This window comes from Acinonyx jubatus, chromosome B1, assembly GCF_027475565.1.
Source record: "Acinonyx jubatus isolate Ajub_Pintada_27869175 chromosome B1, VMU_Ajub_asm_v1.0, whole genome shotgun sequence".
NCBI classification, from domain to species: Eukaryota; Metazoa; Chordata; class Mammalia; order Carnivora; family Felidae; genus Acinonyx; species Acinonyx jubatus.
Window position 1 is genome coordinate 22210485 of NC_069382.1, and position 15762 is coordinate 22226246.

Below are 15762 nucleotides of genomic sequence, written 5' to 3' on the forward strand. Positions count from 1 at the left end.
GCTGCCTAGTATCATGCACACAATTTAATCATGCAAACCAGTTGGGTGAAGTCTACCAACCAGTCAAAAGAGGACATCGGAGGCACTGTCAACCAGTGCCCCTTAAATCATGTAGGTCCTACTGGGGAACCTCAATAATTATAAACAACATTTCTTAGGGGCACAATATGCACTCCCGTGTTCCTCATGTGAAAGTCTAATACTACCTTGTCATCAGTACCATGGTAAACTGTACCTAAGGATGGATAAGAGACTATCCAGTGCTTAGTGTTTAAGAAAGCATAAAGCTTCAGCTCCAATAATAAGAAAAAGAAAAGGCATCCAAATTAGTAAGGAAAGAGTAAAACTGTCACTATTTGCAGATGACATGATACTATTCATAGTAAACCCTAAATAAAGACTCCATAAACAAATACGTGAAGTCCCAGCATACAAAATTAATAAACAAAAATCAGTTGCACTTCTATACACTATTAATAAAGTAGCAGAAAGAGAAATTAATAAGACAATTACATTTACAAACTGCACCCAAACAAATAAAATATCTAGGAATAAACTAAGGCGGTAAAAGACCTGTATTCTGAAATTTATAAAACACTGATGAAAGACAATGAAAGTGACACAAACAGATGGCAAGATGTACCATGCTCGTGGACTAGAAGGATTAACACCGTTAAGACCTCCATACTACCCGAAGCACTCTATGGATTCAATGCAATCCCAATCAAAATTCAATAGTATTTTTCACAGAACTAGAACAAATAATCCTAAAATCTGTATGGAACCACTAAAGACCCCAAGTAGCCAAAGCAGAGAAAGAAGAACAAAACTTGGAGGTATCATAACTGAGAATTCAACATCTACTACAAAGCTAGAGTAATCAGAGATGCCTGGGTGGCTCAGTAAGTTAAGCATCCGACTTCGGCTCAGGTCATAATCTCACATTCAAGGGTTGTAGCCCCGTGTTGGACTCTCTGCTGACAGCTCAGAGCCTGGAGCCTGTTTTGGATTCTGTGTCTCCCTCTCTCTCTGTCCCTCCCCTGCTCATGCTCTGTCTCTCAAAAAATAAAATGTCAAAAAAAAGCTATAGTAATCAAAATAATATTGTACTAGCATAGAAATAGGAATACAGATCCATGGAAAAGAAGAGACAACCCAGAAATAAACTCGCATGTATAGAGTCAGTTCATCTACAACAAAGGAGACAAGAATCTACAAAGGGGAAGAAACCATCTCTACATTCTGAAGAAGAAGCTGGACCACTTTCTTACACCTATACAAAAATAAGCTCAAAATAGACTAAAGGCTTAATGTAAAACCTGAAACCATAAAATCCCTTAAGATTACGTAGGCAGTAATTGGTCTTAGCAGTGTTTCTTGCATCGGTCTCCTGAGGCAGGGGAAACAAAAGCAAAAAGAAACAATTTGCACTGCATCAAAATAAAAAGCTTTTAACACAGTGAAGAAAATCATCAACAAAACAATGTAACAAAGTGAAAAGGACAAGGTATTTATGAAACATGTATCTGATAAGGGGTTAATATCCAAAATATATAAAGAACCCTTACAACTCAACATCAAGAAAACAAAATAATCTAATTAAAAATGGGCAGAGGATGTAAACAGTCATTTCTCCAAAGAAGATGTAAGATGGCCGACAGACACAGGAAAAAATGCTCATCATCAGGAAAATGCAAATCCAGATCACAATAAGACATCACCTCACACCAGTCAGAATGGCTAGAACTAAGAAGACAACAAATAACAAATGTTGCTGAAAACGTATAGACTACTGGTGGGAATACAAATTGGTGCAACCACTGAAGAAAATAGTACTGAGGTTCCTCAAAATATTAAAAATAGAAATACCATATGACCTAGTAATTTCTCTTCAGGATATTCAGCCAAAAAAAACCAGAAAACACAAATTTGAAAAGTTATACACACCCCTATGTTCACTGTAGCATTATTTCCAGTAGCCAAGATATGAAAGCAACCCTGACATCCACTGATAGCTAACTGGATAAAGAAAATGTGGTATATACACAATGGAATATTATTACTCAGCCTTAAAAAAAGAAAAAAAAATCTTGCCATTTATGACAACAGGGTAGACTTAGAGGATATTATGTTAAATGAAATAGACAAAGAAAGACAATTACCATATCATTTCACTTCTATGTGGAATCTAAAAAAGCAAAACAAACCAGCAAGCAAACAAACAACAGAAACAGACTCATAAAAACAGAACTGGTGTTTGCCAGAGGGGAGAGGGTTGAAAGGGGTGGTGAAATAGGTAAAAAGGAGTAAGACGTACAAACTTCCGGTTACAAAATAAAGAAGTCACGAGAATAAGAAGTACAGGGAATACAGTCAAAACGTCATAACATTGTAGAGTGGCAGATGATAACTACATTTATCATGGTGAACATTTTGTAATGAACACAATGTATATAAATGTCCAATCACTGTTATATATCTAAGACTAATATAATATTGTATGTTAAGGATACTTCCATTTCAAATTTTTGATGAAGTTGAAAAAAAAAATAAGCACCAAAACACATTTTGGAGACAAATGCAAAATTTCAATATGGACAGTATAAGAATATATCATTGAATTAATGTTAATTCACTTAAAAGTGATAATGGTATTCTAATTATGTAAGGCAGTCCTTTTCTGAAAAGTTGCATACTAAAGTATTCAGTGGTGATATTTCATAATGTCTAAAAATTATAGATATATTTGGTGTTATTTTTTATCTGTATTTAAAAACGTGTAAAAGGAAATGTGGCAAAATGTTAATAATTAGTGAATCTTGGTAAAAAGTAGACTGATGTCCTTGTACTACTGTTTCAATTACTGGTAGGTTTGAAATTTAAAATATGGGGGGACTAAAACCAGACTTAAAAACAACGAAATGGAACACGGAAATAATATGGAAAATACAAAGCGCTCCACGAATGTTACAATGTCACACTGAGTTCATTGAAAATACTAAAATAGTTGAAATTACCCAATCTGAGGAAGAGACACCTAGCAAGAAATTTCATACAATGAGTAAGTTATATATATGCCTTCACTTAAAAAAAAAATTAAACTAGACGGAGCTCATCAAGAAGTGAGATCATTATTTATATTACACTGGTCATGGATTCAATCAAGCCTGAAACAGTTCTCAGGTAACACTCAAGCCAGGCAAAGAATGTGTGTGTCAATGCATGAGGGTTTGCCAGTCTTTGACAAAGAAGTGAAATACTCTCTTCAGGTAATCAAGCATATGAGGAATACTGAATTCTTAAGTATTAAGAATTAAGTCATAGAGAAATATTATCTAAAGCGAAGAGGAAATGAGAAGGTTGTAGTCTCCAAACCATTTATAAAGAACTTATATGTGCATTAAGCTATGTACAAGGGTAATTTTATTTTTATGCAATTTTCACCTTCTGTGCTCACTTTAGAATCTAATCTCCTAAGAAATATAAGCTCACTGTAGTAAAACCAAAGGCTGATGATGAGCTCCTTTTCACACAGTTTTCACCAGCCATCTCTAAACTGCCAGTCCTTGCTAGGAGATGGCTACTCTGAATCAGCTTTTCATGATCTAATGAATTTAAGAAATGCTGGCTTATGGATCCCTGCCCTAAAAGATTAATAATCTTAGAAGGCAACGCAAAAGCAAAATACAAAGTACAGTTCACAGGGTAAAGGCAATGGTGAACATGTACACTAAGGAAAACATTAAACTCTAACAGCTCTGGAGTTCCAAACCTCATTCCTGACAGGTATAAGCTGCGTGACTTTGGATAAATTACATAACCTCTTAGTTTTGATGTTCTCATCTATACAATGGTTATTTCTTCAGGAGTACCTTCCTGAGTAGTGAGAATGACATGAGATACTATATAAATGACTTCACATGGGACCCCAATAGTTTATACATAATTAATTATTATACCTAGAGGAGGAAGGATGTTATCCAGGTAATATTCATGTGTCAATATCATAATTTATTCACATTCCTCTTTAAAATACCTGTATAATTACTAATCTTTTTCATTTATAGAAATCCAGTAACATACTAATCTCCAACACATCACCAAAACTTTGGTTACACATGCATCCTGCTTGATTCCACATGACTTTTTAATTTTCCTTTACTTGATTTTTTTCCTACATCTATTGATCCATAATAATCTTACAAAAGGATATTTTGTTCTTAGAATTTTTAGTGAATTCTGGAAGAGATGAGTAACGTTGTGGTAGAATACACCTAAAAGACTTAGCAATTATGGGAAATGCTCCCTAGAGTACAATATGATAAAGGAAGTTTGGAGTAAACACCTAGAGGAAGTGAGAATTGTACTGAGCAGTCTTTTTTAGAAATATTTTTTTTTTAACGTTTATTTATTTTTGAGACAGAGAGAGACAGAGCATGAACAGGGGAGGGGCAGAGAGAGAGCGGGACACAGAATCGGAAGCAGTCTCCAGGCTCTGAGCCATCAGCCCAGAGCCCGATGCGGGGCTCGAACCCACGGACCGCGAGATCGTGACCCGGGCTGAAGTCGGACACTTAACCGACTGAGCCACCCAGGCGCCCCTGTACTGAGCAGTCTTAATTAACAACTTCATTTGCCCAAGGAGTTTGATGTTAGAACTGAGGAAGGTGAGAATTGAATTCTGAAATTTGTGAGTAAACTAACTGTAAAAGAAAAGCAGACTGATTTGGTAAGAGAGTTTACAAGGAAGCCAATAGCTCATTTACCAGCCTTTCAGTAGAAAAGCAACTGGAAAATCTGAGTTAACTCTGGAAGAAAATTTCACTTTTTCTTAAAATAAAAACGGCAAAAACATCTCACAGAAGACAGCACTAAGAGTTTTAAATTATAGCTATGAAAAAAATTGTAGCTATAAACTTTTCAATGATTTGATAGAATTATAAAAATTATAGCAGTATTATTAAAATGGTCCAAAATAACAATGACACAGAAGGATCCAGGAAAATTTAATTCATGTTAAAAAAAAAATGGCTACTGATGATAGGCTGCCTTTCTCAATGAATCTACACATTTTTTGTGGCTTAATTTATAATAAAGAAACATAATTTGAATAATTTTTCTTGAAAATTTTATTTGAAACTGTATTTCATCATAGTTGTCACCCTGGAATCTCTTTGGCCCACGCTGCCCATTATTATATGGGTTACAGTTAGTACTCTCTTGGCTCAATAGAAATCACAGACCACTGCTAAACCACAATTACTTAACGGATCTTTCTTTGAGGTTTATACTATCCTGTAGTATCCACCAAAGTCCAAAGTATCCCTCTACCAGCTCACTTAATTTTTTTCCTCTCCAGTTCCATGATCACCCTGAGTAATTTCAAATACATGTTTATAACATAGATATTACCATAGCCTTATAGCTCCTCAAATGTCTCTACAAGATCAATAATAATCTACATTATATTTCACCAGTTTACTTATTAAATAAAACCTTCTATAACTACTTCCTAACTTTCAATCCCATCCCACTTTTACACAAAACTTTCCACTCTTGTGAAATTTAGCTAAGTTTATCAGGGGTCTCCAGTTTCCTCTGACCCATCACCCAACTCTGAACCCAGAGTTTTATGTTTCAAATACACTCTTCCTAGCACTTGGAAATCATCTGCCTAATCCAGTTCACACCATAAACCAAACATGCCAACTTATAAGAAGAGTGTTCTTCTTCCTTGATTGCTGAGTATTGATTAGGGAAAAAAAGTCATTAATTTCTACAGATTCTTCACTAAGAATTTGGATATTATAGTTTCAAAAGGATTCTCAATGCTACATGGTCATTCAGTTAGTTAACCTCCATATTCTTTTAAAAAAAATTTTTTTTTCAACATTTATTTATTTTTGGGACAGAGAGAGACAGAGCATGAACGGGGGAGGGGCAGAGAGAGAGGGAGACACAGAATCGGAAACAGGCTCCAGGCTCTGAGCCATCAGCCCAGAGCCCGACGCGGGGCTCGAACCCACGGACCGCGAGATCGTGACCTGGCTGAAGTCGGACGCTCAACCGACTGCGCCACCCAGGCGCCCCATTTAACCTCCATATTCTTGATGCTCCTCAATGAAAGTAAATAAACAAAAGGTATGAATCATGTACCTGCTTCTTACCTTCCCTTTCTCTATACTGGCTGCACACTAGAATCACCCAGAGATCGTGTTTTTTAAAGTGGCAATGCCTCAGTCCCATCCCAAAACAATTACATCAGAATTCTAGGGGAAGAAAAAAGAATTCTGGATATGGGAACCATGTCTGCTGTTTACTTTCTATTTGCCTCTAAACCTTCACCTATTTTTAATTCTCTACAAATCCCACCCCTTCCTTGATCCACAAATTGTCTTAACTTTTCTAATAACTTCAATATTTTTCTCTTATATAATCTAAAACTTTTCTAAAATGTTAAAGTTTATTACAAAATAGGCTGTAATACACAGGTTATTTTGGCCTATGTGTCATTAAAAAATGAAGGTTCCATATTCGATAATTCATTTAAAAACATAATGCAGTAAGTAAAATAATACCTAAAGGATATAGCATTTAACAGTATGTTATAGTTTATGTCATCAGAATACATGCAATTTTATATAACTATAAAGTAAAATACTTGGATAACAAAGTCTTTCTAGGTCACAGTTACAAAAAAACATAATGATAAATTAAATGTATTTCTTCTTAATAGTGACAAATATAGGAAATCAATATATTTACTTTTTAAGAGCAAATTATTTCCCTGAAATATACAGTATTGTAGGATGCCAGAAGACACGTATTTTTAGTGGAAAATTAAATATTACACCAAAATGCCAGTTAAGGTGGTGTTTTTGTCTGAGTAGGATCTTACGGCATCCTTGAAGGTACAGAAACCTTTATCCAAATGTGCTAGCCCAGTTGTGACAACACTGTTAATGCCAACTTGAATACTGGTCCTCATATACGATAGGAGAAAAACCCAGAATCATCTGCAATGCTGTTTTTCAAAATACTTTGCTCACCTTCTTCTCTACCCGCTTTCAGACATGCCCCCAACATACAGTCTTTATTGGGTCATAGGGTCATAATAAGATCCTTCTAGAAATTTTTTTTTTATTTTGAAAGCCGAGAGAGAGAGAGAGAGAGAGAGAGAGAGAGAGAGAGAGAGAGAGAGAAAGAGACAGGGAGACAGAGGGAGGGAGAGGGAGAAAGCAGGTGAGGGGCAGAGAGAGGGAGAGGAGAATCCCAAGCAGGGTCCATGCTCTCAGCGCAGCCCATGTCTCGAGACATGGGACTCAATCCCACAAACTGAGATCATGACTGGAGCCAGAATCAAGATTTAGACACTTAACCAACTGAGCCACCCAGGTGACCCAATCCTTCTAGAGAATTCTGAGACACCGAAATTCCCTTTCTGCAAACTAGTCTGAATGAATTAAACTTTTTTCCATTGACCCACGTTACTAACAACTTCAGTTTGCAATCGAATTCACAATTATTTAAAATCTAAAAGTCTACACATAAATATACAACATGAAGAGTGAAGATGTGGAGACACCGCATAAAAAAAGTGTTTGTTCTTGAGAAGAACAAGTGTTCAGCCAAGAAGAAATAGATAATCTGAATTGTCCTTAACCACTGAGGAAATGAAATAATGCAATTTAAAATCACAAGGCCAAGATGGTTTTACTGAAGGATTCTATCAAATATTTAAAGAAGAATTAACACTAGCTAACACTATCTTCTAAAACTGTGTAATTTTACACAATCTCTTCCAGAAAGTAAATGAGGAGAAAACATTTTCCAAATCATTTTATGAGGCCAGTATTAGCCTGATACCAAACTAGACTAAAAAGAGTATAAAAAATAAAGAAGTATAGATCAATATCTATCATAAACTTAGATGCATATTTGTAATGGATTTTTATTAGCAAATAGAATCCAGCAATACATAAAAAGAATACACCATAACCCAGTAGGATTTATTCCAAAATGGAAGGTTGGTTCAACATACAAAAATCAATTACCATAAGGTACCATATTAAGCACCTAAAGATGAAAAATCCTATCATTCATGCCAAAAAAATTTTTGATAAAATTCAACACCCATTCATGATCAGAACTCTCAGCAAACTCATAGAGAACTTGCTTAAGTTGATAAAGAACATCTTTAAAAATCTTACAGCTAGTGGGGCACCTGGATGCCTCAGTGGGTTAAGCACCCGACTTCAGCTCAGGCCATTATCTCAGAGTTCCTGGATCTGAGCCCCGCATCTGGCTCTGTGCTAAAGGCTCAGAGCCTGGAGCCTGCTTCAGATTCTGTCTCCCTCACTCTCTGCCCTTCCCTCACTTGCACTCTGTCTCTCAAAATAAGTAAACATTAAAAGAAATTTACAGCTAGTATCATCATTAATAATGAAAGACTACATAATTTCTTCCAAAGATCAGATTAAAATGTAAAACATAAAACTATAAAACTTTTAGAAAACAACATAAGAGAAAAATTTAGGGATACAGTGCTAGGCAAAGAGTTCACCTGGATAACAAAAGTAAATTATAAACCAAGAAACTGGTAAAATGGACTCATTAAATAAATATCTGCAAAAGATATGTTATGAACATGAAAAGATAAGCCATAGACTAGGAGAAAATATTTGGAAGCTACATGTCTGACAAAGGACTAGTATCTACAATACATAAGGAACTCTCAAAACTCAGTAAAAAATCCAATTAAAACGTGGGCAAAAGGCAGGAACAGATAGTTCATCAAAGACATGATATACAGACAACAAATAAGCAGATGAAAAGATGTTCAACCCTATGCCATAAGGAAAATGCAAAATAAAACCACAATGAGGTATCACTACATACTTGTCAAATGGCTAAAACAGTGATAAATGCTGGTGAAGATATGGAAAACTACATCAGGCATACACTGCTAGAGGAAATGTAAAATGATACAGCCACTCTGGAAAACATTTTGGCAGTTTCTCATAAAGCAAAACATGCAACTACCAAACAACCTAGCCATATCCCAGAGAAATGAAACCTTAGGTTCATAGAAAAATCCACACCAAAATGTTCACAAAAGTTGTATTTTTAATAGCCATAAACCAGAAACAATCCAGATGTCCTGTAACAGATGGATGGTTAACAAACTGCAGGACATTCACCCCATGAAAGTTTACTCAGTAATAAAAAGAATGATGACTATTGATAAATGCAACAATTTGGATGGATGTTGAGGGGATTATGGCAAATTATAAAACACCAAACCCAAAAAATCATCAAGAGTAGGATTCCACCCACATCACATTATTAAAACAACAAAATGGAGTACAAATGCAGGATGTGGGAGTGGAATGGGAATGGGTGCATGGGTGTGGCTATAAAAGGCAGGAGGAGGGATTCGTTTCGTAATGAAACTGGTATATACCTTCTATACAATACCTTCTATATCATATGTTGTATACCTTCTATATCAATACCAATACTCTACTTTTGACATTGTACTACAGTTTTACAAGATGTTACCATTGGGGGACACTGAGCAAAAGGTATATAGGATCTCTCTGCATTATTTCTTACAATTAGATGTGAACCTACATTATCTCAACATTAAAAAAAATTTTTTAAAGGATGTTGCATATGTATTTGTACTTGTCCAAAATCTTCCTTACTATGTTCCCACTAAAAGATATTTCAATCATTTAAATAATTTACTTCTGGGGCACCTGGGTGGCTCGGTCAGTTGAGCATCCGACCTCAGCTCAAGTCATGATCTTACGGTCCATGAGTTTAAGCCCCCCGTTGGGCTCTGTGCTGACAGCTAAGAGCCTGGAACCTGCTTCAGATTCTGTGTCTCCCTCTCTCTGACCCGCCCCCGTTTATGCTCTGTCTCTGTCTCAAAACTAAATAAACATTTAAAAAAATTTTTTTAATAAATAAATAAATAAATAAATTTATAAATGAATGATTTACTTCTGTTTTATAGAAGAACCTTCTAATCACTGGAAGTAATTAAAGGTAAATGGATTTCTGTAGGTAAAAGTATGACTCTCGATTAAACTGTTAAAATAGAATATGTTTAAGGAGGTTACTTGATTGCCCATAAAATATAATTAGGTAACTTACAGACAATATTCGAAACAAATCTTATCACACATTTACCTTTATACAGGACATAAAGAAGAAAGTATGTTTTATGATTACTCTTGCATTCGTTAATAAGTATTACACACAGTAAAAGAATATTAGCCAAAATTATTTTCTAAAATATACCGATATTGAGCTTACCTTGAAGTACACATTTAGAGCAGACTATAACCTTGAACAGCTGTTGAATTCTATTACATAGATTTACTTAAGTGTAATAAATATACAAGCATGGGATAGTAGTTTTAAAATTCTTTAGAACACATAAATTACCTGCACACAGAACACTGCCGTTGAGGCTGAAGAGCAGTGAACATAACAATCATAGAATAGTTTCGAGGTGGTGCCTTTATAAATTTTCGGAATTTATCGCCATTCATTCGGAAGATTGAGCGCCTGGAACTCCATTCCATCAGCTGTTCTACTTTTTCAGCTAAAAGATTCTGCAATTAAACACAGGAATTTAAATTTACACAGGGTTAAAGTCCTCCACTATGTATTTCATATATACTGAATTGCATGAGATTCTACCTTACCCCAAATTAATTTCTGTTAAAAGTTTTTCTTTTGGTGAATATATCTATTATTAATTGACTGTATATGCATAAAATATTTCATTTTATTTTCCCTAAAGATTGCAAAGGTTTATAAAACAGACATAAAAAGTAAAACAGACTACTACTTCCACAAAGATAAAACACACATGCTTTTCCCTAATCTACCACTAAATACAGAAAAACATGCTGTCCATTACATAAAAAGCAAATATAGGAAGGCTCTGAAAAAGGATGTCCAATGTTAAAAAAAGAAGGAAATCCTGCTATTTGCAACAACATGGATAAAAATACAGGGTATTACGCCAAGTGAGATAAGCCAGTCATGTAAGAATAAATATGGCATGATTCCACTTGTATGAGGTTCCCAAAATAGTCAAACTCCTAGAAGCAGAGAAAAAACAGTGGTTGCCAGGGGTTAGGGGAGGAAGAAATGGACAATTGTTGCTCAATGGGTATAAAGTTTCAGTTAAGCAAGATGAGTAAGTTCCTGAGATCTACTGGACCACACAGTATCTATAGTTAACAACTGAGTATTGTGACCTTTAAAATATGCTAAAGAGGACAGATCTCATGTTAAGTGTTCACACCACCACATACACACACGCAGGCACACATGCAAAGAACACAAGGCAATTTTTGAAGGTGATGCATGTGTTTGGTATTTTGATTGTGGTAACGGAATCACAGATGTGTACATTATGTTGAAGTCATCAATATATATATTAAGGGTGTTCAGTGTTTTGTATATCAATGATAACCCAATAAAACTTTTAAGAAAGGAGGAGAAAGAGAGAGGAGAGGCAGGCATCTTACCCTGAGTTAGGGTAAAAGACTTGCTGAACTGCTCTGCACCTACCTGAGGGAGAAAAAAGATAAAAGAAATGGAAGAGAAAAGGGAAGCAGGGGCAGTAACCTGCTCAAAGAGCATCATGCTTAGTTAGTACTTGGACACAACATTCAGGTAAATGCACAATGGCAGAGTGACAATAACAAAAAAGAAATATTATAATTACTGGGATAATGTTACTTAAAAAAAAAAAGACAACAAAATTTTACCTTACCAAAAAAGTACCAGCTGAAATTCATCCTAATCTCAAAACAGGCTAATTATTTGGATTTGATTATATTTGTCTGTAGACCTTTAATTCCACGTGCAGATAGAACATGAATATATTTCCATAAAAACAATACTCTTGCTAAACTGAAAGTTAAATAAAATTTTAGAAGACACTGCTCTGCTTCATCAATACATACAAAACAGCTAAAAACTGAGCAGAAGGACTTACACTAACTTTTCTTACTTTGAATTCTGAGGAATAAAGTGAGGCTGTTTCCATGTTAAGCATAATTTACTAGTGGTTGTCTTATTAAAATTGTCATATATTTAATATGATTTAAAATCTTCAATTGTTTACCCTAATACTCAGTGAGTCAATTTAGCATCTATAAATTATTCTTCTGAAATAATTTTAAAATAAGAGCATTTTATATATAGGGACTGTGACCCTCTATGTAAAGACAGAACCTCCAACTAGCAGTCAAGCAAAGTCTTAATACACTAATGAGGGCAAAAAGAACTGGTCTAAAAAACAGCAATTTGTCTGCAGGTTCCTAGGGTGTTTTAGTATACTTTTCTCAACAAATACACACACACACACACACACACACACACACACACCCCTCTTATTATTATTTTTTACTTATTTATCTTGAGAGGAAGAGAAAGAGAGAACGCACAACCCAAGGGGGAAGGGGCAGAGAGGGAGAGAATCCCAAGCAGGCTGAGCGCTGTCAGCGCAGATCCCGACGTGGGGCTTGATCTCATCAGTGAGAGCGTGACCTGAGCCAAAATCAAGAGTCCAGACGCTTAACCAACTGGGCTACCAAGACACTCCCACACACACACGTTCCTTTTAAATTCTCTAATAATAATTCTATAACAATTAGATTCTATAATAATCTACTTCTATTCTACAATAAGTCTATAATAACGTTACTCTATTTTTTCTTGTTAAAAACAATCACATCTTTACACCAATACGTTATCTATCATGACATTAAATAAATTTGAAAAGTAGTAGATTTTGTTCTACTTCCACTTTTTCAGTTATCAAAGAAGCAAGCCAGTTTCAAGCGTGCTGGCAAAAACAAGTATCCTGAGTCAGAAATATACTTTTTTTCTCTGGCAAGGTTTGTTTTCCAGCTTTACTGAAGTATAAGTGACAAAACTGTAAGATACTTAAAGTATACAACATGATGAATGGATATACATATACACTGTGAAAAGATTCCTTCCATCTAGTTAACTGACATATTCATCACCTCACCCAGAATACCTTTTTTTCTTTACTTTATTTATGGTGGGGGGGGGTGGGCGAGAACACTTCAGTTCTATAGTCACCATGTTATACATTAGATCCTCAGACCTTATTCACCTTATATCTAAAAGTTTGTAACCTTTTATCAAGTTTCCTTGTCCCCCTCCACCACCACCCTTTTATGGGCCTGCTCCTGACAACGACTTTTCTGTCCCTACTGTTTCTATGAATTCAAATATATATATATATATTTTTAATTCAACATGTAAGTGACTCCATTTTATAAACACACATACATCATACTTGTTAATCCATTCTCATGGTACAAAAGGCACCATGAGCTCCATGTTGTCACCCAAGTCTCATGGGGCTGGTGTGGAACAGCCCGGATAGATGATCATTTAGCGGGTTTATGAGAGAGCTGAAGAACTCTAAGGTTAAGAAAACCCAATCTTTTAAAGGTACTGCTGGCAAACATGCCCAACCTCTGCTCTAGAGGTAAAAATGATCTTTATTATCCTGAACAGGAAATAAATCTGTCCTGAAACTTTCCTAAGTCTAGATTTCTAAAGAAATCTAAATTAGGGGCACCTGGGCGGCTCAGTCAGTTGAGCGTCCGACTGCGGCTCAGGTCATGATCTCGCGGTCCGTGAGTTTGAGCCCCACATAGGGCTCTCTGCTGACAGCTCAGAGCCTCAAGCCTATTTCAGATTCTGTGTCTCCTTCTCTCTGACCCTCCCCCATTCATTCTCTGTCTCTGTCTCAAAAATAAATAAACGTTAAAAAAAAAAAGAAATCTAAATTAAAATCGATTTATTATCTTTCAAGGCTGTTTGTACAACAATATCCTTGAAAAGACAGTCCAGCTAATGCCTGGGTTCAGACGTGCAGAAATATGAGAGATCCATGGAGATTTGCCTCCCCAAAATATCAATCAATGCATTCTTTAAATCACATAATTTGAAAACATAATTCCCCCCCCACCTGCCAAAAAAAAAAAGAAAAAGAAAAATATCAAGTCAAATACTAAATACAGGTTGTTCATTGACCTTTTAGGAGTTACAAATCTAGTTCTGCTAAATATGCCTAAAAGAGGGTATGGAAATATAATTCAACTTGTCAAGAATAACTACTCTCTGAATGGTGGATATGGGTAGCTGTCCCTCATAGTTTCACAACTGGATTCTGTCACAACATCATAATCAGCTAAGAAACATGTATCCATATATTCTAAAATATCTTTGGTCAGGATGTATATAGTTAAAAAAATTTTTTTTAAGCCTTCAAGACTTGAAAGGTTAAATACGGCACTCACTTTCCGCAAACATCCACCTACATTAACAGATATTCCACATACACTTTCATTCCATCAAAACACATGTTAAAGAAAAGAAGCAGGTAAACAAGCCTGTTATTCATATTTCCCAGTGCTTCCATCTTTCAGATAATATGAAGCTTCTTACTGACAGAGACTAAATAAGTTACATCCACCCTTTAAAAATTATACAAAAAATGTATAATAACTTGGCTAAAGTGGATTCTTTTTTATTATTTAATGTTTACTTATTTTTGAGACAGCGTGAGTAGGGGAGGGGCAGAGAGAGACACACACGCAGAATCCAAAGTAGGCTCCAGGCCCCACGCTGTCAGCACAGAGCCCCACATGGGGCTCAAACTCATGAACTGTGAGTCAGACACCTAACCAACTAAGCCACCCAGGTGCCCCAAATTCCTTTTTTAAAGTACGCTTTTAGTTACTGGGTAGTTACTCTTTCAGAATTAAGCAAATATAAATCTTTCCTTTTTCTGACTATTCAGATTCTATAATTTGACAGTCACTGTGCAACACCAATGTTAACATACAACTTTTACACAGTCATGCCTAGAAAAAAGTAAAATTTCAATTTTATGTAGTTTTCCTACTGCAAATAATCAGGAAAATATATTTTTAGAAGAAAATACCCATCAGTTCCATCAGGGTACATCAGCCTGATAGACTAACTACAGTTGACCCTCTACAACACACGTTTTCAAGTGTGTGGGTCCAATGAGATATGAACTTTTTTCAATCAACATGCAGGACAGGTGCCTGGGTGGCTCAGGCATTAAGCATTTATCTTCGGCTCAGGTCATGATTTCACTGTTAGTGAGTTCAAGTCCCACATCAGATGAACTCCGAGCCCTGCTATGGGTGAGCACAAGCCCTACTTCCAGTTAAAAAACAAAACAAAACAAAACAAAACAAAACCCACGAGCCCCACTTCGGGGGGAGCCCTGCTTCTCTCTCTCTCTGCCCCTCATTCACTTGCAACCCCACTCTCAAAGGGGTTTATATCTCAAAGGAGATATATTTATCTCTCAAAGAGAAATATAAATATAAATATATAAATATAAACAAATAAGTATATAGGAAATTTTTTGGAGATTTGTTTGAGACAATTTGAAAAACCTGTGTAACTTAGAAATACTGAAAAAGAAAAAAATTTAACATATTATTGTGAAAAAACAGTATTTAATACAACATACAAAATATGTGTTAATTGCTGATGTCATTGTAAGGCTTTAGGGCAAAGGAAGGCTATTAGTAGTTAAGTTCTGGGGACGCAAAAGTGATACTTGGATTTTCAACTGCATGGGAGTCGCCACCCCTAACTCCTGCATTCTTCAAGGGTCAACTACATTGGTATTTTTGTTCCTACCGTGCT

At 35.6% G+C, this 15762-nt stretch overlaps 1 protein-coding gene across 4 annotated transcripts in view; it reads right to left on the reverse strand.

Moving 5' to 3' along the window:
- TUSC3 (tumor suppressor candidate 3) overlaps nucleotides 1-15762 on the reverse strand; it is a 265043-nt gene that overhangs the window by 142967 nt on the left and 106314 nt on the right. For all 4 annotated transcript variants that reach the window (XM_053216357.1, XM_027077258.2, XM_027077260.2 and 1 more), the window contains exon 2: nucleotides 10456-10625. In XM_053216357.1, coding sequence (XP_053072332.1) covers nucleotides 10456-10625 — 170 coding nt within the window. The remainder of the gene's footprint in view (nucleotides 1-10455; nucleotides 10626-15762) is intronic.